Consider the following 24507-nt stretch of genomic DNA (forward strand, 5'->3'; position numbering starts at 1 on the left):
CAAGCTTGCAGCTCTCTTGTGAGCTAGACTGACATAAAGCATCATTTCACAGTACACTGCTATTTTTCATTGTAAGCTCCTCCTCAGTAGATGACAGTTTGTATTTGTTGAATGATAAGGACATACACTTGGCTAGTTGTAATGTTTTATTGGGTGGAATTTGGTATAATCTTCAGACTTCAGTCTTTGCAGGCTCCCAGTATGGTCTCCTAAAGCTTGTTGTACTTCTTCACCGCCACCATATTAAGTCCCTCTTAGCACCAGGCAGCACTTGTGGTGACCCACAGGCTGAATGAGCGGCCCCCTTCTCATGCCAGACCGCACCTGCTGCCTACCTAAACCAAGGCTGTCCCAGCGTACATCCAGTTAAATCAACTCTCGCCCCTTCTCGTTGCAGTAAAGTCCTAAGTCAGAAGGGTACGTTTTCAGATGTTGCACTGTGATCCAGTGAGCTGTGGCCATGGCCACACCCGGTTCTGGAGCCCTATCAAAAACAATGCTGACTCAGAGGTCATTCTGGTCAGACAACCTGCGCCCACCTGGATAAGGCTTCAAATTTGCAAAGGGCACCAAAGCTGTGTGGAGACGAGGGGAGGAGCTGAGCCCTTTTTGCTTCTCCAGAGGCCCGTTGTTCCCTCCCACCTCCGTTTGCTGCTTTCCCGGTACCGACATCTCTTGTGTCCTCAAAATTGAAGGCGTCAGAACGCATAAGCCTCTGACATACCCTGAGACTCTGTCTCACTTGGTGCTGCCGAGTGAGTGAGATCTGCCTTTCTGAGCATGAGCCATTAGCACTTCAAAGCTTTAGGATGTGAGGCGAAGCGGGTTCACCAAGGGTTTCTTGCTTAAAAGGATTTATCCTTGTGGGAACCAGAACATTGTTCCAGTGATGACGGAAACAGAGCTCGCCACACCAAAATAGAGTTTTCCTTTGAATGACTCTCCCATCTTTCCCCTGTCCCTTCCTCCCCCCACAACTTTGCAGGAAAGAAGCTGGAAACAGGGACAATGGGAAGGTTCCACTGTTATTTAAGTGCTCAGGAACAAAAAAGAAAAGTATTCGTTAGTGGAAGTCAAGGCCAGTGGAATTGTAGGGTCTGTCAAGTGACTTTAGAAGTTTGGAGAACTTTGCTTTGATCTGGGATAAGAAATCGACTTCATTCTTTTGTGTTTGTTTGTTTGCTTGCTTAAGATTTATTTTATTTTATTTGAAAGGCAGAGTTACAGAGATAGAGGGAGAGGCAGAAAGAGATAGATCTTTTTTCCACTGGTTCATTTCCCAAATGGCCGCAATGGCCAAGGCTGGGCCAGATTGAAGCCAGGAGCCAGGAGCTTCTTCCAGATTTCTGACATGGGTGCACGGGCCCAAGCACTTGGGCCATCTTTTGCTGCTTTCCCAGGCCATTAGCAGGGAGCTGGATCAGAAGTGGAGTAGTTGGGACTCAAACCAGCACCCTTATGGGATGCCAATGTTGCAGGTGGTGGCTTTCTCTGCTCTGCCACAAAATGCCAGCCCTAACAGCATTCTTCAAATAACAATAACTATCTTCAAGGTCCTCCAGCCAAAAGTCACAGGTTCAGCCAGGGATTTGTTTTTATGGAATTGCACATGATTAAGGAGATCTGAGGCTCTCCAAGGTGATACAGAGTACTTATTGTCACAAAAAATCAGGAACACCAAGTCTTAATTTTGACTTTAGCTAAGCAGGGTCTCTTCCATGCTGCTTTGTCGCTTTGTTTCTACATCTGTCCAGGCCCGGCAGGCATGAGAGATGGCACATTTGCTCTGCTAACCTCTTGCAGGCTCATCACAGATACTGCTAATTGGTTTCTTTTCTGTGGAGAGGAACCTATTCGTGAAATGAGCCTGTTTGTCCTCTTATGTTCCTGAGGGAAGCATGGGATGATCTGTTTTTAAAAATGTGTTTAAAGGGTACAACTCATCACATGCCTGTGGTAGAGGAGACCTAAGAAGATCTCATACATTTGAACATCTCAGTGTATCCTAGAGTATACTTGGGCAGTAGCTTGCTGAGCACAAATTGCTAGCGTGGCCCTGTTTTCCACCTAGCCAAGGCTACTCCCCTTGTTGTGACAGATGCAGAGTGTTGCCTGCAGGTTCTATGATATTTATATATACAATGTTCATGGACAGGGAAGATCCATCCACTTCCAAGTGATTTGGATTAATTCCTGTTACTCATCTGTGTGAGTGACCTGTCTTGGAATACAAATGTGAATGGTGGCGTCGGAAGGCCAGGCCCTAGGCACAGTGCTGACCTGTGAACAGCTCCCGACCCCTTTCCCGTCCCTCATCCGCTCGGTGCTATTGATGCTCCGTGATCCCTGCTCAAGGCTTCCTTCCAGGCTCTCGGTATATTCTCAGCACTATCACCCTCTTACCAAGGCCCAGCTCACTTCACATAAATAATGACTGTTACAAAATAAATCTAGGCACATCAAATTTTTTTAACATTTTATCTCAGTTCTAAATTTACTTGTGAGGTAGTAATACAGAGTTCCCATATACCCCTTACCGCACTTCTATTATTAACACCTCATATTAGTATCTTTGCCACAATTAATGTACCACATCCAGCTTCCCCTATTTTTTTTTTTAATCTAAACTCTTTTTTATTCCTTCCATACTCCAGTAATTGATATTCTGTTTCAGATTGGGGTTGTTTTTTCAGGTTTTTTTTTTTTTAAGGTTTTTTGAATGTTAACTCCCACATATAAGAGAGGACATGTTTTTTATCTTTCTGTATCTGGCTTATTTCATGCAACATGATGATGTCCTCCAGTTCCATCCTTTAAAATTTTAGTGAGCTGATTTGTGTGAACAGCAGTTTATGAATTGGGCAGTTCCAGACCACAACTGCTTGAGGGCTCTGAAGTCTCCACTGAAGGGGACACGGAAGCAAAGACAAAGAAATATTTGGTGGAAGGGGAAGTCCCTGGTTCACGGTTAGTTATGGCTTCTGATTAAGTTACTGGATTGGGCTTTAGTTTGCTTATGCGGAAACCCAGAATGTTGGGGCCTCTAGGCCTAACGGTCTCCTAATTCATTCTTTACTAACTTTTTTTTACTTCTATGAAAGGCAGAGAGACATAGAAAGACAGAGGCAGACAAAGAAATCTGTCGTCTGATGGTTCACCCCCTAAATGCCTGCAACAGCCAGAACTGGGCCAGGTAAAGTCAGGAGTTGAAAACTTAACTGGGTCTCCCACATAGAAGGCAAGGAGCCAAGTCCATGGGCCATCACCTGTTGCCTCCCAGGGTGCACATTAGCAGGAAGCTGGAATCAGGAGAGGAGCCAGGACTCAAACCCAGGCACTCTGATATACGATGTAGGCATCTCAAGCAGTGTCTTAATCACTGTGCCAAACTCCCCTCCCCCCAATTAATTTTCTTTTCCATGGCTAATGACTGGTAAGCAACATGAGGTGTTGTCCCTCCCAGGGAAAATGGCGTGCATTGGATTGAAGGAGCTCAGCACCTCGAGTCTGCGCTGTGGAATCCAGGCACTAATAAGGGGCTGGTGGGAGAGACCCTCCCAAGGCAGAGGGCTTCGGGGGGCCCCGTGTCATGATGCAGGGGTCACCCCCGTGGAGGGTGGTGCCCTGGACCCGGGTGGGGATTGCTGACGCGGTCTCTGCTTCCAGCATGGGAGAATCCTCCACTACAGCGATCCGTTCATCCTGTTCCTGTTCCTGTTGGCTTTCTCCACGGCCACCATCATGCAGTGCTTCCTGCTCAGCACCTTCTTCTCCAAAGCCAGCCTGGCAGCAGCCTGCAGCGGCGTCATCTACTTCACGCTCTACCTGCCCCACATCCTGTGCTTCGCCTGGCAGGACCGGCTGACTGCCGAGCTGAAGAAGGCTGCGGTGAGGGGCGCTGGACTCGGGCCAGCCTGTGGCGCGGTTCCTCTTGGGCGTCTGAGGCAGTCCTGAAGCCCAGCCACCCTCTCAGGGCGTCTGCTCTGCCTTTGGATGCAAAAGGACACAAGGTTCAAAGCTTAATGTAAGGTTAAGAGGTGCAAGGGCAAGAGAGGGAGTGTTCTCACCTTGAGCAACCGAGCAGTCACTCCACACCACACCTGCTCCGTTTTCCTGCCCTGGGAAGTCCCTGGAAAACTGGTCAGCTCGGGGGCCCCTGGGCTTATCCACAAGAGAAGAACAAGCTGGACCCATGTCACTGGCTTTTCTTTCCCTGCTATTTGAAAAGAATCAGAAAGGAGGAGCTTGCCCCTTACTGCCTGTCCAGAAACATGCATCCATGAGTTAAAAATGTTTGTTATGCGCTAAAAGCACTGGAATTGGACTTGCTGTACATGGGCTTTTGATATGGCCTGCTGGTGCACCGAGAAAGCCAGCAGGCTAAGCCCATGCAGAGTCCACCACTCCTCCCCGGGAGAGGACTCCAGAGCTTGACTTTTGATTGCCAGAAAAACCTCCTGGTTCATGATGCCCAAACTAACAGCACTGTCTTTTTTTTTTTTTTTTCCTCCTCATCCTTTTCAAATGGGTTATTTCTGCTCTCATTAGCCCAGGCAAATCAGCCTCGGGCCCTGGAGGGTACAGTTCTCCATGTCGTCCAGAATTTCCCTGTCTCTGTGCCGTAGGGACAAGAAAGGATGATGCTGGCCCCTGGCTGGGCAAGATGTAAAGTCTAACTTGTTCTCACGGCTCCAGCGTACTTGACTCTAGAGCTGCCAGGGCATATCCTTTTGTTTCTCCTGCTAAGTAAGAAATTAATTGCAGCCATTTATAGCTCCCAGTTTTCAAAGATGTTCACAGTGGCTGGTAGTGAGAAGTCCTGTGACTCAGCCTGTGGGCAGAACTGGGCTATTTTGGTAGTCACTGGGTAAACAGACACTGCTTGGAAGCCTTCGGCTAGCATCTTGGGTGTGTAGATCTGCGAAGCTATGGGTCTGGCAATGGCAAGGACCAGAGCTGGACTGGGGTTTCTGTAGCAGTGTTTGTAAATGTGTAGTAAGAGGAGCCCTGCCCTTTGCAGAAAGACTCTCTGGCATCCCCCCAGGGCCCTCCCAACCGCAGGGACCTCTGCTCAGAGGAAATGGGATCAGCAAATCCCCCTGCCTTTGGTTTTGTGCCTTGGTTGGGAAACGTCCCCTTCAGACCTCCCACCCTGCATCTTCGTGCTCAGTTGACTTGTTCTCCATACAGAGATCCTAAGAAAGGAATAGTCCCCAGTCTGGCGATGGGGAGGCTTTTCTCTGATAGACCTCAGGAGGTCACAAGCCCACCCCCTGGCCTGCCCTGGAAACCTGAAGACTGGACCCTTCCAGTAAGAGTGTCACACAGCAGCTCAAGTCAGCTATGCTCTTGCAAAAGAGGTAGCAGAGGGAACGAGAGCACCTTTGGGCCTCTGGTGTGCAATGCTGGGTGCTGTTTGTCTTCCCCTTTACCCTATAGCTCAGCTACGTTCCATCTAACAGGTGAGGGGTAGCCCCATGGGTGTTGGGCAGAGGTCCCTGGGACCTGAGAAGCATTCCCAGAATTCTCTTCCTGTGGGAACTCTGCCTTATGCTCAGCTGAAACATGGACTTCTGGCCCTCCTCCCTCACTGTGAGCGTCTGGGTGCTGTTGGGTGGCTAAAAGACCTTATGCTTAGCTTCTGTGCTCTGCCTGCCCCACTGCAGAGCCTGCTGTCTCCTGTAGCCTTTGGGTTTGGCACTGAGTACCTGGTTCGCTTTGAAGAGCAAGGCCTGGGGCTACAGTGGAGCAACATTGGCAACAGCCCCATGGAAGGGGATGAATTCAGCTTCCTGCTGTCCATGAAGATGATGCTCTTTGATGCTGCTCTCTACGGCTTGCTTGCCTGGTACCTGGACCAGGTGTTCCCAGGTCAGTGTCTCCCTCCGTAGAGTCACGGTGATCTGGATCTTCAGATCTGCCACCACGTCCGCCTTCATCTAGCATCGAGTGTGTCCCTTCTGTGCTCTTTGAATTTTGTTTCTCAGAACTAACATTTGAAATTCAAATGTAGAAGTCAAAAATCCACCACCAAATCCTACTGGCTCTGCTTTAGAAACAGATCTACAGTCTGATCCTTTGTCAACTGCACTACCCAGACAATCCTGTATCTTGTACTATCACCTCCAACAGTCTGCTGCCCACACTGTATTCAGAGCGATCCTTCCAGAATCCAAGTCACGCGGCAGCAGCCCTCTCCGTGCCAACCCCGCCAGTTGACTTTTCTTCTCATTCAGAGTGAAAAGCAGTGGCCCAGCCCTGGCCTGAGGGATGCCTCATTATCTGGCCTCCGACTGTTCCTCTGCTCCATGTTTCTCTGCTCCAGCCACATCAGCCTCCTCACTAACTACGCAACCCCTCCCCCCAGCACATTCCCGCCTCAGGGCCTCTGCACCTGCTCTTCTCACAGAGGCCTGTTGCGCACCCACCCCACCCCACATACCTGCAGGCTTGCTTTCTCCCTCTTTGGAGTCTCTGTCTTATCACTGGAATCTTTCCAGAAGGAAGAGGTCTCGATACCCATTGCTGCAGAGCCTCGTGCTGCCTCCTCCTCACGTTCTGGAGACTCTCGTCACCACCTGACCTGATGGATCTTTCTGTGGTGTCCATTGCCTCTACCCTCAGCAGCGGAGCCATGGGAGCAGGCGTCTGGTCTGCTTCACTCACTGTGGTAGTTTCGGTGCCCAGAATAGTGCCTGACAGTTGGTGGGCACTGAGTAAATATCTCACCAATCTGCAGCATAGAAAAGAAGCTCCTAGATCAAAACTGGCTGCTGTGCAGTTGTGTATTTGCCCTGCAGAAAATCAGATTTTCCTGAAGATTAGCATTTCCTCAGAGCTGGAGGAGCCCCATCTTTGAGTGGTCCCTGCTTCCACCAGCAGCCTGCTTGTCCTGTGACAGCTCACCAACCCAAAGTTTTCCAAATCTTGTCGTCCCAGGGTTTTTATAATCAGGTCTCCAACTGGGCCACTGGAAGGAGATACAATAAGTGAAAGCTGGACTCAAATTAAAACTTGTGCATAATTCAAGAGCTTTCTTTTAGCCTAGTTGACTTTCATTGCTCAACAACTGTTCACTGAGCAGCCCTATGGGCGAGGCTCAGCAGGGCCAGGTTCTGGGTACAGAGGGATGGAAAAGATAGACCCACAAAGGCCACTGAGACACGTGACAACAGCTATTTGAAAAGCAAAGATGGTATGTTCAGGAAACCAACGTTTTGTAGGCAGCAAGACTTGCAAAGAGAATTTTTTTTTTTTTTTTTGAAACCCAGATGGATCCAGTAGAACTGGGGTGGGAGGTTTAAGAACAGTGACCTGAGACCCACATTCCCTGAGCTAGAATTCCCGTGTGCCTCTGCAATCAGCTGTGGCCTGGGACAGATGGCTCAAACTCGGCTGCACCTTGGTTTCTTGCTTTGCAAGAACAAGTTTACAACCTATTTCCTGGGGTTGTTTTGAGGACTAAGGCATTTAACACATGGGAAGAGCATCCAACAAATGTTAGCGATTATCCCTGTTATCATTATCTGGCAAGAGCTGAAAAAGGACATGATTTAATTCTTTAATAAAATATTTTCTTGGAAAACACTGATGTCAACCAAGATCGTCAGTCTTAGTATTGCTGGTAACACCCGAAAAACATGACCTTTTGGATTAAAACAGGTTGGAAAGAGTGGTCTTTATGGCCTCCTGGTGGTCTGGGAAGTGTAAAATCGATAGTTACAATTTGAGATTTAGATAAACAGGTTCTAGGTCTTAGAGAACTCTGATAGGATGAGACAGGGAGACTACCTGGACTTTTCTCTTTATTTGCTTGTTTTTAGGGGACCACGGAACCCCACTTCCTTGGTACTTCCTCCTACAAGAGTCTTACTGGCTCGGTGGTGAAGGTGAGTCATTTAAAACTTAAGCCTTAATATCTGAATCCGGCTGCTGGGGTCAGGTGCAAGTTATGTGTGCTTGTGGCCATGGCCCTTCGCCTCAAGGACATCATTCTTGATCAGTCGGCTGCCTCCTGGAGGTTCCGCCACTGCCATGCTGGGAGCCTACCATTCATGAATCTCTTGGCTAAAGTAAATGAGAATGGATAGATTCTTGGGTCCTGTACGACTTGTCCCATTGGCTTAAATTGCCCTATTTGTACAAAGCCAAACCACTTTGGGGTTCAAAGGATTTTTGCAACTTCTCAGATTAAAGCTGAGATTGGGGGTGTTATGAGGGACACGTTGCATTCAGACTCTGCTGCCTCCCCTCCTGCTTTCGGATTCCTGTCCACCTTTTTGAAATAAAAACTCGTTCATTCCCCCAAGACAAAGACTCATCCAGAGCCTGGGGCAGATCTGTTGACCTTCAAGGCAAATACTTGCAGGCTGTCCAAGTGGTGCTCCTTCTGGCGACCAGGCAAAGGCTAAGAGGCCATTGGCCCACAGTACATCTTAAATCAAGTTTACTCTCCTGCTGAACAACACAGGAGGCCTGGGCAAAGTCTTACAAGGGGTGAGGAGGGGCGCACACTCTTGTGAGATCTGAGGAGGAGCTGAGACCCGGGGGCTGCCTTGGAACTAGAGACTTTGGAACCAAAGGAAACACTTTGCGATGCATCGCTCACCACCTGCTCCTTGCTTCACATCCTTGGGCCCGGGCCGGGATTTAGCCTTTAAACCCTGACATAGCTGTTTGTTTTCTCCAGCGGATTAGTCTTGGGTTTTAAAGGGCTTGGGCAGGTTGTTTTGTTTTGTTTTGTTTTGTTTTTGATGGTTCAAACAAACAGCCCTTCAACAGTTCAGTGTTTTCCATTATATTAGTTTGTCCATGGTATCTATTAACTTCTAAATTACAACACAATACAGTTATCATCCCACCATCAATGGGAATTTTCAACCCAGGAGTGTGTTCTGGGAACATTTCAACAGTCAAAAACTCTGGGGCCTTGTGGGCATTTCCCCTACGCCCTCCAATCTCAACTGATACTCAGCATTTCAAGAAAATAAAGTAGGCTAAAGAAATGTGCTTCTTCCAATGTGAATCCAGATACTGCTGAGGGCATCAGCCAAATGCTTTTCACCTGTCTCACAGGCTAGACCAAAAATGATTCCTGAAATGCTCTGAAATCTGCGAAGAGCTGAGTCTCTCTGCCTTGCCCCCTGCTTTCACGGAGGGAGAGGGGGAGCCCAGGAGGTGTCAGGGTCTTGTGCAGGTTCTCAGGATAAAACCTGGGACTTGGACTCATTTCCTGGGGAGCCGCTCACTTGCAGTGACGAAGCTATTTAGAAGGCTGTTTCCCCTTGCTGTTTTATTACACACGTGTGCAGGATGATAGCTAGCCAGGCAGGCAGAGGAGTTGAGGGCGAGCGGAGGCAGACATGCTGAAGGGGGCACCTCCCTGACCAGCAGGCCCATTGCACTTCCTGCAATTCAGGAGAGGGCAGAGAGGCCCTGGTGGCTGCTGCATTAAGAAATCTGGTCCTGCTTACACAGGTGCACGTGAGACCCGAGCCTTGAGAGGCTGGGCGACAGTGGCTTCCTCCTGCCCCTGCTTCCTCTCTGGCCGCCTGGTCCTTCTGCTCCTCTTCCCCTTCCAGGATGTCCTGGAGGCCTTTCCAACCAAACTGTGCATGCGTGTGTGTGTGTGTGTGTGTGTGATGGTTTCATGCCACATGCCACAGTTTATCCAGGCTCGTACACCCACCTCACCATTTATCCCGAGACAGCTGAATGCCCATGTGGTGTACCTTGCGGGTGAGCTGTTTCTCCAGTTGTAATTGAAGCTGGCTGCCCATCATGGCACCTCGAACAGACTTGCAGTCAAGGTTCACCGTGACCTTGACGTGCTTGGAACTGGGGTGAATAGCACTGGTGATGGGCCGAAGAAAATGAACTCCCTTCAAATCCAATCTGAGTTTTGTCCGTTCTTTTCAAATCACAATGTCTGACATTGTGGGCCCCTCCTGGCACGTGAAGAGAATGAGGTGAAACTCTTGGCCTCAAGCTCGTGTTAACAAAACTCCTTCTGGGTTGGGCAAAGATTGCACAGTCAGGGCCAGAGTGCTTCCCCACCTCTTGCAGGTCAGAGGCTGGGAGGGGTCCCTGCATGGGGCTGGGCTCACGGGAGACATGGACTCGGCCTCCTGTCTTCCTGTGGCAGTGGGAGACTCCTCAGCCACCCTCCTTCTCCCCTCCTCCCCTGCCTTCTTGGGTTCTCAGCAGTCACCCGAGAGTAACATTGGCTTCTGGTTGGTGCAGGGTGTTCAACCAGAGAAGAACGGGCCCTGGAAAAGACTGAGCCCATAACAGAGGAGATGGAGGACCCGGAACACCCCGGAGGAACAAACGGTAAAACCCCAATAAAAAACACAAGCAGAGGCAAGGAGGAAAGCCTGACCCCCTCCTCCCACAAGGGCCAGGGCCAACCCGCTCAGGCCAAGGGTGGAGGAGGGACTGTGGGCAGCGCTAAGCCCGAGCCTTCCGCCAGGGTCCGGCTGCACGTGTGCAGACTGAAGGGCCCAGGCCAGACGTGAACACATATTTCCTGGAGCATGTGGTGGGTTTGTGCCCTTGTTAGGCAAATCCCCAGCGAGTCACACAAACGTGCTGACTTCCGAGGATTTAGCAAGAACAATAACTGGGGTCACTGGGACAGAAAGCGGATATGAGCTGCAAGGAAAGACAAAAATAAATGCTTCTGTGTACAAGGGGAGCTGCCGAGCCTTCGCTCCTGGGTTACGAATCCTGCAGCCCATTCATTGGGATCAGCGGAAGGTTTTCCTGACGGTGGAAGTTACCTCCTCATTCCCGAGCTGACGGACCAGGCCCACAAGGGCTGTTCCCCGGGCCTTTCCTGCCTTGCCCTTAACTCTGGAACTGATTCTGTCTCACAAGGTTGTTCAGTCCCTAAGCCTATGCTTTGCTCTGAGGACACCAAAAGGCTTCAGGTTGAGAGAGGCACATGGTCTCTGGACTTGACCTTGCGTGAGAGGCTGTGCCATTCCAGAAAGCTCCTCACAGAGCCAGTTTGCCCGCAGCAGGTGCCTCTGGAAGCCACTCCTCCACAAGGAGAGTGACAGGGCTGCAACCTGGGGCCTGGGAACCGGCCCCACGTCAGCCACAGGCAAGGCCAGGAGGCACACGGGAAGCAACAAAGGAATCACACACACACACACACACACACACACAAACATGCACAGCGGTCAGTTGCTCATAACTGCCATATTGAGGTGACAAAGTTGTGCCCTGCAGCACAATTGGAAACAGGGAGAGACTGGGGGCCGGAGAGACACCATGTACGCACTGAGGGTCTGCTCTGCAGCGAGCGTGGGGGTTTTGAGAGTCAGTGATGAGGAAGAAGGGACTGTCCTACCCACCAGTTCACTGGGAAACTCGGGTCCTGGGGGGCGAGAAGTCCATTTCAGTGGAAGTTGACCCAGACCTGAGCCAAGACGACTGGGAGGAGAATGGTGGTGCCAGGTATGGGCTCCAGGGCACTGAAGGAAAAGGCGGTTTGGGGAAGGGGAGGGGCTGGACTGCTAGCATCAGTGCATGAGAATCCCCAGCATCCCGCTGGAGGCCGGCGTAGGGCTGGCTCCCCACAGACACTGAGTGCACTCTGATGAGTGTGTGCTCAGGGTTCGAATCCCAGTGCTGCCACTCAGGAGCTGCGTCACCTGGATAGGACACTTGAGTGATGTCTGTGTTTTAGGTATGCTATCTGGAGAAGTGGCTGTAATATCAGTCCCACAGAGCTGTTAGCAGGGTGCAAGGGGATAATGCATGGAAGGCACTAGAAACGGTGCATGGTGCATAGTAAGTGCTAAATAAATGTTTGATGCTATCATCATCACTACTGTTCTGAGGTTTTCCTTGCAATGGTCATGGCTGAGGCCATAGCGGCAGGAAAAAGGACAGGCAGAAGACATGGTTTCAAAACAATGGGGACAGTGTCCGTGATGGCCTCGTGTTTATACCATATTCATTGTTCTTTTTCTCCAAGACTCCTTCTTTGAACGTGAACTCCCGGGGTTGGTTCCTGGGGTATGTGTGAAGAATCTGGTGAAGATTTTTGAGCCCTTTGGCCGGCCGGCCGTGGACCACCTTAACATTACCTTCTATGAGAACCAGATCACCGCCTTCCTTGGTCACAACGGCGCCGGGAAGACCACCACCCTGTGAGTGCCCTGCCGGGGAGGCTGGGTCACAGCCCTGCTACCCGTCGCTCTCCGGCTTCGTTCCTTCTCTGTTGGCCACAGTCCACGCTTGCCCATGAATTTTTGTGCCAAAAAAATACACTCTGTATTTGGGGTTCCGAGAATTCATAAAACTCCCTCACATATATTGTTGTATTTCATCCTCCCCAGAAGCCTGGTGGGTGGGGTGGCTTGTGGCAGAGGGAGAAGCCACCCTGCTTGCAATGACAGCAGTCCATAGTGGAGTGCCTGGGTTTGAATCCCGCCTCTGCTTCTGATCCAGCTCCCTGCTAATGTGCACTCTGGGAGGCAGCAGATGAAGGCCCGAGTACTTGGTTCCTGCAACCCAGGTGGGAGACTCTGGGCTCCTAGCTTCAACCTGGCCCAGCCCTGGCTATTGTAGGCATTTGGGGCCGAAACAGTAATTGAAAGTGCTCTCTCTCTCGCTCTCACACTCTCTCATACACACACACACACACACACACACAGCCTTTAAAATATATAAATCAGTAAATCATAAAATTGAAGAAGTCCAAGAGGAAGATGGAGCAAGTTTATTGCCCCTTTGTATGGACACTACAAGAGTTGAAGTGACTTTCCCGAGTCCACCAAATTTAACGGTTCAGTGGCTCAAGAGCCAGGTCCTCCCACCAACATTGCCTCTTGTTTCCAACGCTTGAGTCCCTTACCTGATCCCCAGCCTCTCCAGTGTTTCTGTCACATGTGGTGGTGACACGGTCACGGCCATCACCCCTCCCCCTGCCCGTCCCCCTACCCGCCCCATGCGGGATCTGCAGGACACTACTTAATACCAGTGGGCATTGCTTCTGCTACCAATGATTTGACAGACTTCAGCTTCAACCTGGGGCTCGTAGGGAGGCTTGCTCAGGGTTAGGGAGAAAATAAAAAACAGGCAGAGTCCAGAGGGGCCTGTGAGGTAACAGCAGGGACCTCTCAGGCCAGAAGGCTCCCCGGCTTCTCCGAGGGGCCCTGAGCATCAGGTTTTCCCTGGGAAAGGCAGATGAGGAGCCCCTGGGAGACAGCCGCCACAGTGATCCCGCCTCCCAGGCCTCTGGCTTCTTGCAGAGCCCCAGGAAGGAACAGCAGTGTCCACCCTGCTCTGGAATGCACTCGGGCGGGGTTCTGCGCTAATGGAATGTGGGGCTGGTGCCATTGCATTTGGTTCTGTTTCCCTCTAGTGGCTGATGGACAGGGGTTTCAGTTTCTGAGTCCAAGTCTGGAGAGCTGGAGATAGTAGGGGAACTCAGGGACAGAGCGGGGCGTGGCAGCTCTAGAGCCAAGGGATCTCTCTCCTCGTTCAGCCTCCACCCAGGACCCAGGCTCCCCAGGGGCAAACCCAGCACTTCCTCGACTGCTGAAATGCACCTTCCCCTGGGGGATGGAAGCACCAGGTCTAATAAGAGTGGCACGGGTGTTCGAGTTTAACTTCAGGCTGCTGCTGTTCTAAGTGTTCTACCTCTTGCCCCTCGTTTAGTCCTCTGAGCAACCCAAGGAGGCAGCAGTCACTCGCTCCTCTTTAGCAAAAGAAGCCCGATGGAGCTGGTGGAGCTCCTGGGCTTTGGATCCACTGATGGTGGCAGTGGTAACTGCCCCGCCTTCTGCAATCAGTCAATAAATGCACAATGAATGACTGGTTGTGCTTCTCACTGCCACCACCGGGACCTCGCCCTGCGGCTTTGGCGTGGCAGCCTCTGGCTTTTCAGCACCCACAACTGCTCACCTAGCAGGCATGGCACTGAGCCACGCGGTGGCGCCTCTGGTCGCAGGCACTGGGATGGACGAGTGGGGGGCCACCAGTTCTGAAGCTGGGGACCGCAGAGGCCTCTTGGCACCTGCCTGGGACCCCTGGGAGTTAAACAGAAGCAGAGAAGGAAAACAGATGTGGTCCTCTGTATCAGGGCCTGGGTGGACATCCAGTGGCTAAGCCCTGCGTGGGAAACTGGGGGTCCCCGTCGCTCGTGATGGCCTGGATTTGATTCAGAGCCACTGGCAGGCGTCCCCGCAGGTGTCTTCATCAACCTCAATGCACTGATGTCTCCTCGCCACCACCCTTGGATTTGGCAGGTCCATCCTAACGGGTCTGTTGCCGCCGACAGCAGGCACAGTGCTCATCGGAGGAAAGGACATTGAAACCAGCCTGGATGCCATCCGGCGGAGCCTCGGCATGTGCCCCCAGCACAACATCCTCTTCCACCAGTGAGTAAAACAGGAGCCGAGACGGCCCCAACACGCATGTCCTCCGCGGCCCAGCCGGGGCGTTGGGTCTGGACCCAGGCAGGGATGTGCCTGTTTGGGTCCCCCGTGGTCAAAGCCCTTGGTTCTGCCTGCACTGAGAACTGTGGCTCTGGGGCTCAGAGCTGAGGGCCCCTGCCTCAGAGAGTGATGCCGGCTCCCCCCCCCCCCAGTAGCCGTGCCCTGATTCCTGTGCTCGGCCCCGAAACGCTTCCTGTCGGGGACCAGACATGCAGACCATCGTGTGCTTTCCCCGGAAGTCCCAGGCTGAAGACCCGAAAGCTTTTCAGTTCTTTTTTTCCCCATTAAAATTTTTTCTTCTTATTGAGAAAATCTATGTATAGTCACTGAGAAGAAAGGGGGAGTGAGGGAAGGAGGAAATATAGATAAACAAGGAGTAAAAGTCACCTGCGATTTCACCAGCCGGAGATAACCACCATTAACATCTAGTATCCTTTTGGGGACTTTCTCCTATACATGTATAGGCAGACATATTTTTAAACTACAAAGGAGAATAAAACTATGCATATAAATGTGTTACCTGCTATTTTTAGTTGCTATCACGTCATTACATATTCTTCCATAAGATATTTTGATTGATTGCGGATTATTCCACTGTATGAGCGAACTCCATAGCCATGGCTTCTTGCTAGGTATTTAGTCAGGGTCCGTTGTTTGTTCTGTGTCATAACCAACACCACGTGGATCCTGGTCACTAAAATGCTAGTTCTCCTCTCTAGTCCGGGAGGTGAGCTGCTGGCGGTGGCATTGCTGAGCCCTCGCCCTCCTTGTCCTGCCCCCGCAGCCTCACGGTGGCAGAGCACATCCTGTTCTACGCCCAGCTGAAAGGGAGGTCCTGGGAGGAGGCCCAGCTGGAGATGGAAGCCATGCTGGAGGACACGGGCCTCCACCACAAGAGGAACGAGGAAGCTCAGGATCTCTCAGGTGCTTGGCACTGGGCTGCGGATGACACACCAGGTCTTTCCTGTGCCCCGGGAGGCAGGGGGAGGCTGGTAACGGAGGGCTCCCAGCAGCGGGAACTCTCCGGGAGGTTATTCCGAGGCTCTAGGAGCTGCCCACCCCGGGGCCATGTCCAACACGCGGCTCTGTCCTGCAGCAGCCTGGGCTCACGTGTGCCGATGTCTGTGTGTTCAGATTCAAAGACCTTCAAATGGCCGGGTCCCAGGAGGCAAGCGTCGCCTTTGCTGTGTTGCGAGGCCTGTCCACCGCTAGAGCTTCGAACACCACATCAGCTTTGAAGGTGGCAGCCTGGGTGCTCCAGATTGGAGGCCCCCCACTTCTGCTGCCGGCCCCAGGCCTTCCTCTGTCCTGTCCCCCGCAGCCCTGTAACCCCCAGCTTCTCTGTGCTTCCAGGCGGCATGCAGAGGAAGCTGTCGGTCGCCATCGCGTTTGTGGGAGAGGCCAAGGTGGTCGTCCTGGATGAACCCACCTCGGGGGTGGATCCCTACTCCAGACGCTCCATCTGGGACCTGCTCCTGAAGTACCGCCCAGGTAGTAACAGCCATGGCTCAGGCCCTGTGCTCGCACGCAGGCTTCTTCGTGGGCCCCACTGTCATGCCTGGCACTTTGCACAACCACACTCAGCGGGGCCTTCATCCGTGACTCTAAGCTTGAGTGCAAGCTCCAAAGTGGTTCATACAAATCTGATCATGGAGTCACTGAAGGGTCAGCCCCCCACCCAAAGAATCCCCGAAAGTTCTATCAACCTGCAGCGCCCCTGTGTGGAGCAAGGGGTGCAGCTCTAGGAGAAATTTCCTTTTGACTGCAGGGACCCAAGTCAGCTACACCCATCCTGAGCCACTTAACGGCTGCGGGGTGGCCATGGGACCACTGTCTCAGCACCGCTGCAGAGGGGAATGTCCCAGAATGGGCGTTCTCTTTCATGGCACCTCCCAGACAGAGGCGGAGCAGCAGGCAGAGCTCAGAGTGCCCGTGCGGGAGTGCGGCCCAGCCCCGTGGTCCAGCTGGACCCTTCCCCTCCCCCTGCTGCTCAGCATCCCATCGCCATCACAACTCCTCATTGCTGTCGTCTTCTGACGTCTCCAGGCCATGAGAGCAAGCGTGTGCGTCGTGCGTGCTTGTTCTTTACAAATATCGTAAACGCAGTGCTTAGTGATCCAGAGAGCACACGGCATATATGGAGCTCAGTAGCCGCTGACTAACAGATGGGTCCCCCCTGTGGCGGTCCGTTTGAATCAGAGCCTGTGCTCGGTGTGGGTGACAGCGCTCTGTGGTTCTTGTCACAATCCTAACATTCCGCAGGGCCATCCTGCAGAATCAGCCCCTCCTCCCCCGTTTTCTCTTTATTAAGCCCCCGTTTTTGTGACTGCATAGCTGAGCATCGTGTACCAACCACCCCTAGCCCAGGCTCTGCCCGGTGATGCCTCCTCCCCCATGCCCACAGGCAGAACCATCATCATGTCCACTCACCACATGGACGAGGCTGACCTGCTCGGGGACCGCATCGCCATCATCTCCCAGGGAAGGCTCTACTGCTCGGGCACCCCCCTCTTCCTGAAGAACTGCTTTGGCACGGGCTTCTACTTGACCTTGGTGCGCAAGATGAGAAACATCCAGAGCCAAGGAGGAGGCTGTGAGGTGCGTGCGAGCAGGGAGGCGGGGCTGCTCTGACCATCAGCCCTGGCTTTGTCTCTGACACCGTCCGCAGACATTGTCAGTCCACACGTTCCAAACCCTGCTGCAGAGATGCTGTACCCAAAGTGAGACAGCTAGTTTTAGAGGACCTGAGATTATTACACGCCAGTATCCCAAATCACGTGTGTGGTGTCACTGGTGCCACCTAGAAATAAGTGACTCACTCTGCAAGGTTAGACTCCTTGAAGAGGACTAAGGCATCCACTATTTCATGCCTGCATTCGTGTTCCCAGACTAACCCTGAGTTCCAGTGGTCAATGAAGGCAGAGGAAAAACCTGCTAGGGAGCTGTCCCCAACAACTGACAAAGCCAGAATGTATGGCCGGCGCCACAGCTCACTAGGCTAATCCTCCGCCTGCAGCGCCAGCACCCCAGGTTCTAGTCCCGGTTGGGGCACTGGATTCTGTCCCGGTTGCTCCTCTTCCAGGCCAGCTCTCTGCTGTGGCCCAGGAGTGCAGTGGAGGATGGCCCAAGTGCCTAGGCCCTGCACCCACATGGGAGACCAGGAGGAAGCACCTGGCTCCTGGCTTTGAATCGGTGCAGCACACCAGCCGTAGCACCCATTTGGGGGGTGAACCAATGGAAAAGGAAGACCTTTCTCTCCGTCTCTCTCCCTCTCACTGTCTAACTCTGCCTGTCAAAAAAAAAAAAAAAAAAAAAGCCAGAATGTACCAAGCAGCAGGGACCACTCGGCAAGCCGGGAGGCTCGGGTTCCTGTCTAGGCTTTGCAGTGGACAAACAGTGCCACCCTAGGCGAATCACCTGATTCTCATTGTTGGATTCCCCCCACATGGAATAGCAAGCCAGCCGTCCTGGCTTCTGCTCCTTAGGCACAGGGAGAGGCCACATGGCCTTATGTATTGCGAATGTGCTCCAGCCCCGCTGAGAGCCTGAGAGCCAGCGCTGCTCACGGCCAGACTGTCACGAGCGCGGCCCTCAGCTTTCTCTCCGCCTCTGGTGGAGGTGCCTGTCCCCAGCAGGTATTTCCACAGCTCCGTGTGCGTCCTTGGGGAGGGCGGAGGGAGAGGAGCATGGAGCCTCGCACAGGCAGGACCCACAGCTGTCTCGTGATTAACGACAAGCCAAAGGGATTTTTGAGGTTATGGCTCTCTCTGTGCCTGACTCACACACTCTCTAGGATCAAGTCAAGTGGTTACACCCTCAGAGGCACAGATGACTTAGTAGATTAGACAGCGAAGAAGGAATGCGGTGACCACACTGGGCGGTGAGAAGTGGTGACAGCAGTGGACACTAGGGAGATGCAATCACTGAACTGACATGGATCTGTCAGTCATTCCTGTCCATCTGTTGCAGGCGACCTGCAGCTGTGCATCCAAGTGCATCTCCAGCAGGTGTCCAGCACGCACTGATGAGATGACCTCGGAGCAAGCCTTGGACGGTGAGGACCGGGGTGGGCCAGGCCTCGCTCTTGTCTGGCAACCATGGCCTGGCATTGTCGGGTGTGTCCTGTCCTGATGCATCCTAATGAGAGCAAAAAGCACACCCTGTGAGCTCCTGGGGCCCCAAGGCCTGAACTGCACATCTTTTTCTTTGAGCTTCTTTCTGCTCTTCCTCTTTTTGCCAGTTCCACATGGATTTTTAAAAATCATGCACCTCATGGCCTCTCCGTTGAATGAAGAATCCAGTCTCCTGGTCACTCCATGCCCCTACTCATACTAAGCCTCTATTCCTGGGGTCCGGCCTTAGAGAGCGAGCCATTTTTAAAGATGTGCCATGACGCCCCCTGGTGGAACCGTGGCAACGCACAGCTCTTCACAGCCATTGCTTGTGCGGAAGGCAAGTCTGTAATACCACACTGCCCTGTTAACACAACTCACTGCTGTGATCCTTCCTGGAGGCGGGGTGCTTGAAGGAGGCCCAGAGTGCTTACCAGCAGCTCTTTCCATTCTCCATTGCTGCCCAGCCTGGTACGCTGTCCATGGTTTCAGTAAATAGAATTCCGCACACCCGGTAAATCTGTAGAGAAGCAAAATTAAGCTTATGTACTGACCCTGGTCAGCAGAGAGGGAAGGATGCCAATGCTTCAAAAAGTTCATCAAAACTGCTCAAAAAATTTTGAGTTCCATGCATAGATTTTTCATAATGCACATTTACCTTAATCTTTTTGAAGACTTCATGTATGCATGGATTTCAAACATTTTTTTGCACCAAAATAAACTTATCTTTTAATTCCATTCCCAGGAAATTTTTGAAGTACCCTCATCTATTTATCAAAGAAAAAAATAATTTCCTATTTAGCATAGACCATTTCTAAACCTGAACCATTTGCTAACCGAAACCTGATAAGCCAGGAAACCTGGACAAAGTTTATGAACTGTGCTTAAAATTGAGGGGAGATAGATACCTACAGGCAAACAGCCCCACCCGTGCACGCTGACAGAAGCTGCAGTGAGCAAAAAGCATCTTTTTAGGACATTTTTGTGTCCTTTGCCTCTCTTGCTGAGGGTCTCTTCCTGCTTTTCTCCTAGGGAAATCATGGTTAACAAGCTCTATTTAAAAAAAAAAAAGTTCCTACTAATATGTTTAATTACTATGGGCCACCAAAATCAAGTTAGATAAGGCCTGCTGTGGTCTCTCTTAAATATTACTTCACTCCGTTAAGAAGAGTTTTCTTTGTGTAGGATGGGTGTGCTGTGGATGGGGGGTGGGGAAGTGCAGTGGGTGGTTACAGCCCAAGTAAGGGAGGGGAGGTCATTGTACTCTTCGGTTAGCTCTGGGCAGGCTTGTGGTACACACACACACACACACACACACACACACTCCCACTCCCCTAGGCCCCCCTGCCAGGCGCTGGAAGCCCTGCTAACCCCCAGGACTACTTCTGGAAAGACTGACACACATTTAAGACACAATTCCTGGGAAGCCAGTGGCTCTGGGTTCACTTCCTTCCTAAGAGAACAATGAACGTGACCCCTGGAGAGCTGCTAGGGCAGAGCTGCTTCCTCATGTGGAGAACTCCCCAGCCTCTTTATGAAGTCATCCCAGAACCAAAGACAATCGAGTCCAATTTGCAGGTTTGACATAAAACATGAGTTCCAGTCCAGCTAAGCCGAGGCGTTGAGGTGGACAGGCACGAAATCCCAGCACATGGGTCATTTTTCAAGACAAAGAACAAAAGGAATCCAGTGGTAACCCCGACTCAGTCTAAGAGAACTGCTTTCGAAAGAGTTTTGTTTCAAGTTCCCAGAATCCCTTTCCTCCGAACTGCTCCTCACAGTGATATTCTAGGGAAGGGTCTCTGCAAGTGCAGGATTTAGTTTTAGATTTAGAGTTCAGATTGTAAGCAAACATATTTTTTTAGGATTTACTTATTTATTTGAAAGGCAGTTTCAGAGAGGCAGAGGTGGAGAGAGAGGTCTTCCATCCACTGGTTCACTCCCCAGTTGGCCGCAGTGGCCGGAACTGCACCAATCCGAAGCCAGGAGCCAGGAGCTTCTTCTGGGTCTCCCACGTGGGTGCAGGGGCCCAAGCACTTGGGCCATCCTCTACTGCTTTCCCAGGCCATAGCAGAGAGCTGGATTGGAAGTGAAGCAGCCAGGATTCGAACCTGCACCTACATGGAATGCCGGCACTGCAGGCGGCGCCTTTACCTGCTATGCCACACTGCTGGCCCAGCAAACACATTCTGATGTGTATAATTAATTCCAGTTGCATGAGGGTATCAGGTAAACACCTGCTACCTGACATTTGTCCACCATCTGTGCTACACACCTTATGCCCACCCCTCAGTGCTTTCCGTGGTATCTCAACCCCCTTCTGCATTTCCTGGGAGCTGGGTACAAAGTCCTGTTCCATTTGAGGCATCAGTGCCATCCTGAGACAGTCTCCTGAGATGTTAGACCAGGGATGGGTGTGTGATTCACTCAGCTTGGCCACCTGTTACAGGTATGTGTCTTGGGCAATTCCTGACAGCTGGGACCAGACCAGGAAAATGAGGACAACTTTCACTTAATTTTTTAAGATTGATTTTATTTATCAGAAAGACACAGTTAGAGAAAGAGAGTTTTTCTATCTGTTGGCTCACTCCCCAAAAGGCCACAATGGCTGCAGCTGAGCCAATCTGAAGCCAAGAGCTCCTTCAGGGTCTCCCACATGGGTGCAGGGGCCCAAACACCTGGGCCATCCTCCATTGCTCTCCCAGGTACATTAGCAGGGAGCTGGATCAGAAGTGGAGCAGGGGCTGGAGTTCTAGTCCTGGTTGCTCCTCTTCCAGTCCAGCTCTCTGCTGTGGCCTGGGAGGGCAGTGGAGGATGGCCCAAGTGCTTGCGCTCCTGCACCCGCATGGCAGACCAGAAAGAAGCATCTGGTTCCTGGCTTCAGATCGGCGCAGCACTGGCCACAACTTGGGGAGTGAATCAATGGAAGGAAGACCTTTCTGTCTGTCTCTCTCACTGTCTATAACTCTACCTGTCCAAAAAAAAAAAAAAAAAGTGAAGCATCCGGGACCTGAACCAGCATCCATAGGAGACGCCGGCACTGCAGGCCAGGGCTTTAACCCACTGTGCCAGCCCCTGGCTTAACACTTAATAAGTTAAGAGACGTACCTGTCTTACCTTGGTTTGCGGTGAATGAGAATAATCACCCACAACGCTGAAGTGCTTTCCCACCTGTGATAAGGTGCTTGCTACTGACAGCAGCTACCACTCACCTGTGCTCCTGCATGGCAAACTCAGCTGGTCTCACAAACAACAAGCAAGAGGGTACTGTTACTTTCCCTTTTGAGCAGATGAGGCAATCCGGCTATGACCTGGCCAATGTAACATAGATCGAGGGGACAGAACATAAAAAGTAACGGACACAGGCCTGTCACGTGGCCTCCCCGAGGCTGCACAGCAGGGAGCAGCCTTGGTTCCATCTCCTTCCACCCGTCAGGGACCATCACAGGGCCAGCTGAGCCAAAAGCACACATGTCAATCCTGAGAGTAACAAAGCGCGCCTTCCTCGAGGGGGAATCGGGGAAAGTGGCCCGCCTGAGCCAGCTCGCCAGCTCCCGGCGTCTGGAGCACAGTGGGCATCAGTCTTCCCTCTTGTCCTAGGGGATGTGAACGAGCTGGTGGATGTGGTTCAACACCACGTTCCAGAGGCCACGCTGGTGGAGTGCATCGGGCAAGAACTGGTCTTCCTTCTTCCAAACAAGAATTTCAAGCAGAGAGCGTACGCCAGCCTTTTCCGGGAGCTGGAGGAGACGCTGGCTGACCTGGGGCTCAGCAGTTTTGGAATTTCTGACACTCCCCTGGAAGAGGTAAAGCAGAGGCCAGGCGCCAGGAGAGGCGGTCCCTTGCAAATCCCTACGCGTAGAGTGCGGTTTTATAAAGTGATATGCCGTCATTCCCCACCCAGGCATAGCACACTGCACCCATCTGGGGCTTACTTCCTCCTGTCTTTGTCCATGTGCACGCATATTTCACGTAGCTGTGGTCACCGTGTGCTTACGTTTTTGTCTTTGTAGAAGACTATGTTCTTAGATAAAGAGTCACGAGGTATGTTTTTCCCATTATGAAACAGCACCCAGCAAGACAGAGCTGGGCTAGATTCTCCTGAGAGTGGGGGTGCCCAGGCCAAATTCTCTCTCTTTCATTTCCTGGCAGATTTTCCTGAAGGTTACGGAAGATGCTGATTCGGGCCTGTTTGCTGGTATGGTGCTGGAGTGGGTGGCGTCTCCCCTTCCCCAGCCCCCAGGTCACACCAAAGCAGGGAATAGGCTCCTGCAGGGTGGCTGACCCGCACGAGTGCACCCTGTGCCTTCTCTGTGTCTTTGAATGGCCCGGGAATGGCAAGCTGGGCTACAACTGGGTAGGAACATCTGGAGAAATCGGGGTTCTGGTGGTGGTAGGCTGATCACCTGCCTTAGGACTGCTTGTCCCCAGTCTTTTGCTCCTGCCACGTCATCCACCCCTTGTCCTCCTGTCCTTTCCACTGAGGACCCCTCGTTCATTCCGGTCTGCAGGAGTGACAACTGGCAGAGCCAGTAAAGATAACAGTGAAAGTAAATCCAGCCAGCGCTGCGGCTCACTAGGCTAATCCTCCACCTAGCGGCGCCAGCACACCGGGTTCTAGTCCCGGTCGGGGCGCCGGATTCTGTCCCGGTTGCCCCTCTTCCAGGCCAGCTCTCTGCTGTGGCCAAGGAGTGCAGTGGAGGATGGCCCAGGTGCTTGGGCCCTGCACCCCATGGGAGACCAGGAGAAGCACCTGGCTCCTGCCTTCAGATCAGCGCGGTGCACTGGCCACGTGGCCATTGGAGGGTGAACCAACGGCAAAAAGGAAGACCTTTCTCTCTGTCTCTCTCTCTCACTGTCCACTCTGCCTGTGGAAAAAAAAAAAAAGAAAGAAAAGAAAAGAAAGAAAGAAAGTAAATCCAACCCAGATGCCAGCTGCAGTCTCCTGGTCCCTTTGAAATCAAGAGCACATCATTGTGAACCTTCATCAAGTGGCCTGTAGGCTTTGAAACGATGGGGGCTGAAACTCCCGGGGGTCCTGGGGGTGAGTCTCTCTTCCATGTGTGCCAGCCTAGGCACCAACCAGCCCCTTCTATGATCTCCACCCAAAGCTGAGGCCACACAAGCCTCTGAGACTTGACTGCAGGGGGTGGAAGAGAGGAAGACAGCAGCGCAGGGGAGAAGGGAGGTGGCGTGGCTGCCCTACCACGACCCACTTCTGATGGAACAAGAGGCAATCATTCATACTGCTAAACTGCTCTGCTGGTCACAGGCAAGAGCCATGCTACAGTTCTCATGTGCTCCTGACACCACCCACACCACTGCCCACCTCCTGCTTCCCAGTGTGGCTCAGCATGGTGTTTTCTGGGGCAAAGAGTGGGTCCCTCCCTGTGGGAGTCCTGGTACCGCCCCTCGGTATGGTTTCCGTCTTGCTTCTAAGCAATCCAAGAAGTTTATCAGCCATGCCTAAAACTGCCAGGCATCAGCTCAGTGTGCCCCAGACCCTCGGTTAGGTCATGTGATGCCCCAAAGAGGTGGCCATCCTGCCAGAGGGTGTGTGGGGTGGGGAGCCATCGTCTGGGGTGGGTGCAGCAACTCACACAGGGCCCAGGTCAACTTTGTCGCTCCCCCTCTTCGTGGAGGAACGACACTAAGCCCTGCCTAGGCTTCATATCCGAGTCACGGCACCATTATGTCGCTCCCCCTCTTCGTGGAGGAGCAACACAGGACCCTGCGCTGTTCTTTCGTCTGCTCGGCCCTCCCCGGGTTTGCTGCTGGTTCTTCCCGGGTTGGCTACTATCCCTTCCACCTCCGTGGAAGGGCAGTTCCCCCTGGCAACATTCCCCACTTCCGCAGGGGAGCGGCACACCGCCGGCCGGCTCTTCTCGGGGGCTGCACGGGTTCCCTTAGATGTTCCCTATAGATGTTCCTCGTGCATGCCG

General features: G+C 52.3%; 1 protein-coding gene across 2 annotated transcripts in view; it reads left to right on the forward strand.

Annotated features, from left to right (window-relative positions):
- Positions 1-24507, forward strand: part of ABCA4 (ATP binding cassette subfamily A member 4) — a 137859-nt gene that overhangs the window by 68255 nt on the left and 45097 nt on the right. Inside the window, exons 15-26 of one of the 2 annotated variants that reach the window (XM_051857469.3) lie at positions 3667-3888; positions 5667-5871; positions 7824-7889; positions 10243-10332; positions 11987-12161; positions 14265-14396; positions 15238-15377; positions 15807-15944; positions 16858-17051; positions 18423-18507; positions 22166-22371; positions 22718-22763. In XM_051857469.3, the coding sequence (XP_051713429.3) occupies positions 3667-3888; positions 5667-5871; positions 7824-7889; positions 10243-10332; positions 11987-12161; positions 14265-14396; positions 15238-15377; positions 15807-15944; positions 16858-17051; positions 18423-18507; positions 22166-22371; positions 22718-22763 (1699 nt within the window). The remainder of the gene's footprint in view (positions 1-3666; positions 3889-5666; positions 5872-7823; positions 7890-10242; positions 10333-11986; positions 12162-14264; positions 14397-15237; positions 15378-15806; positions 15945-16857; positions 17052-18422; positions 18508-22165; positions 22372-22717; positions 22764-24507) is intronic. The other variant, XR_016210884.1, reaches the window with a different exon arrangement.

The sequence above is a fragment of the Oryctolagus cuniculus genome, chromosome 7, assembly GCF_051225735.1.
Source record: "Oryctolagus cuniculus isolate XC-2025 breed Fujian yellow rabbit chromosome 7, ASM5122573v1, whole genome shotgun sequence".
NCBI classification, from domain to species: domain Eukaryota; kingdom Metazoa; phylum Chordata; class Mammalia; order Lagomorpha; family Leporidae; genus Oryctolagus; species Oryctolagus cuniculus.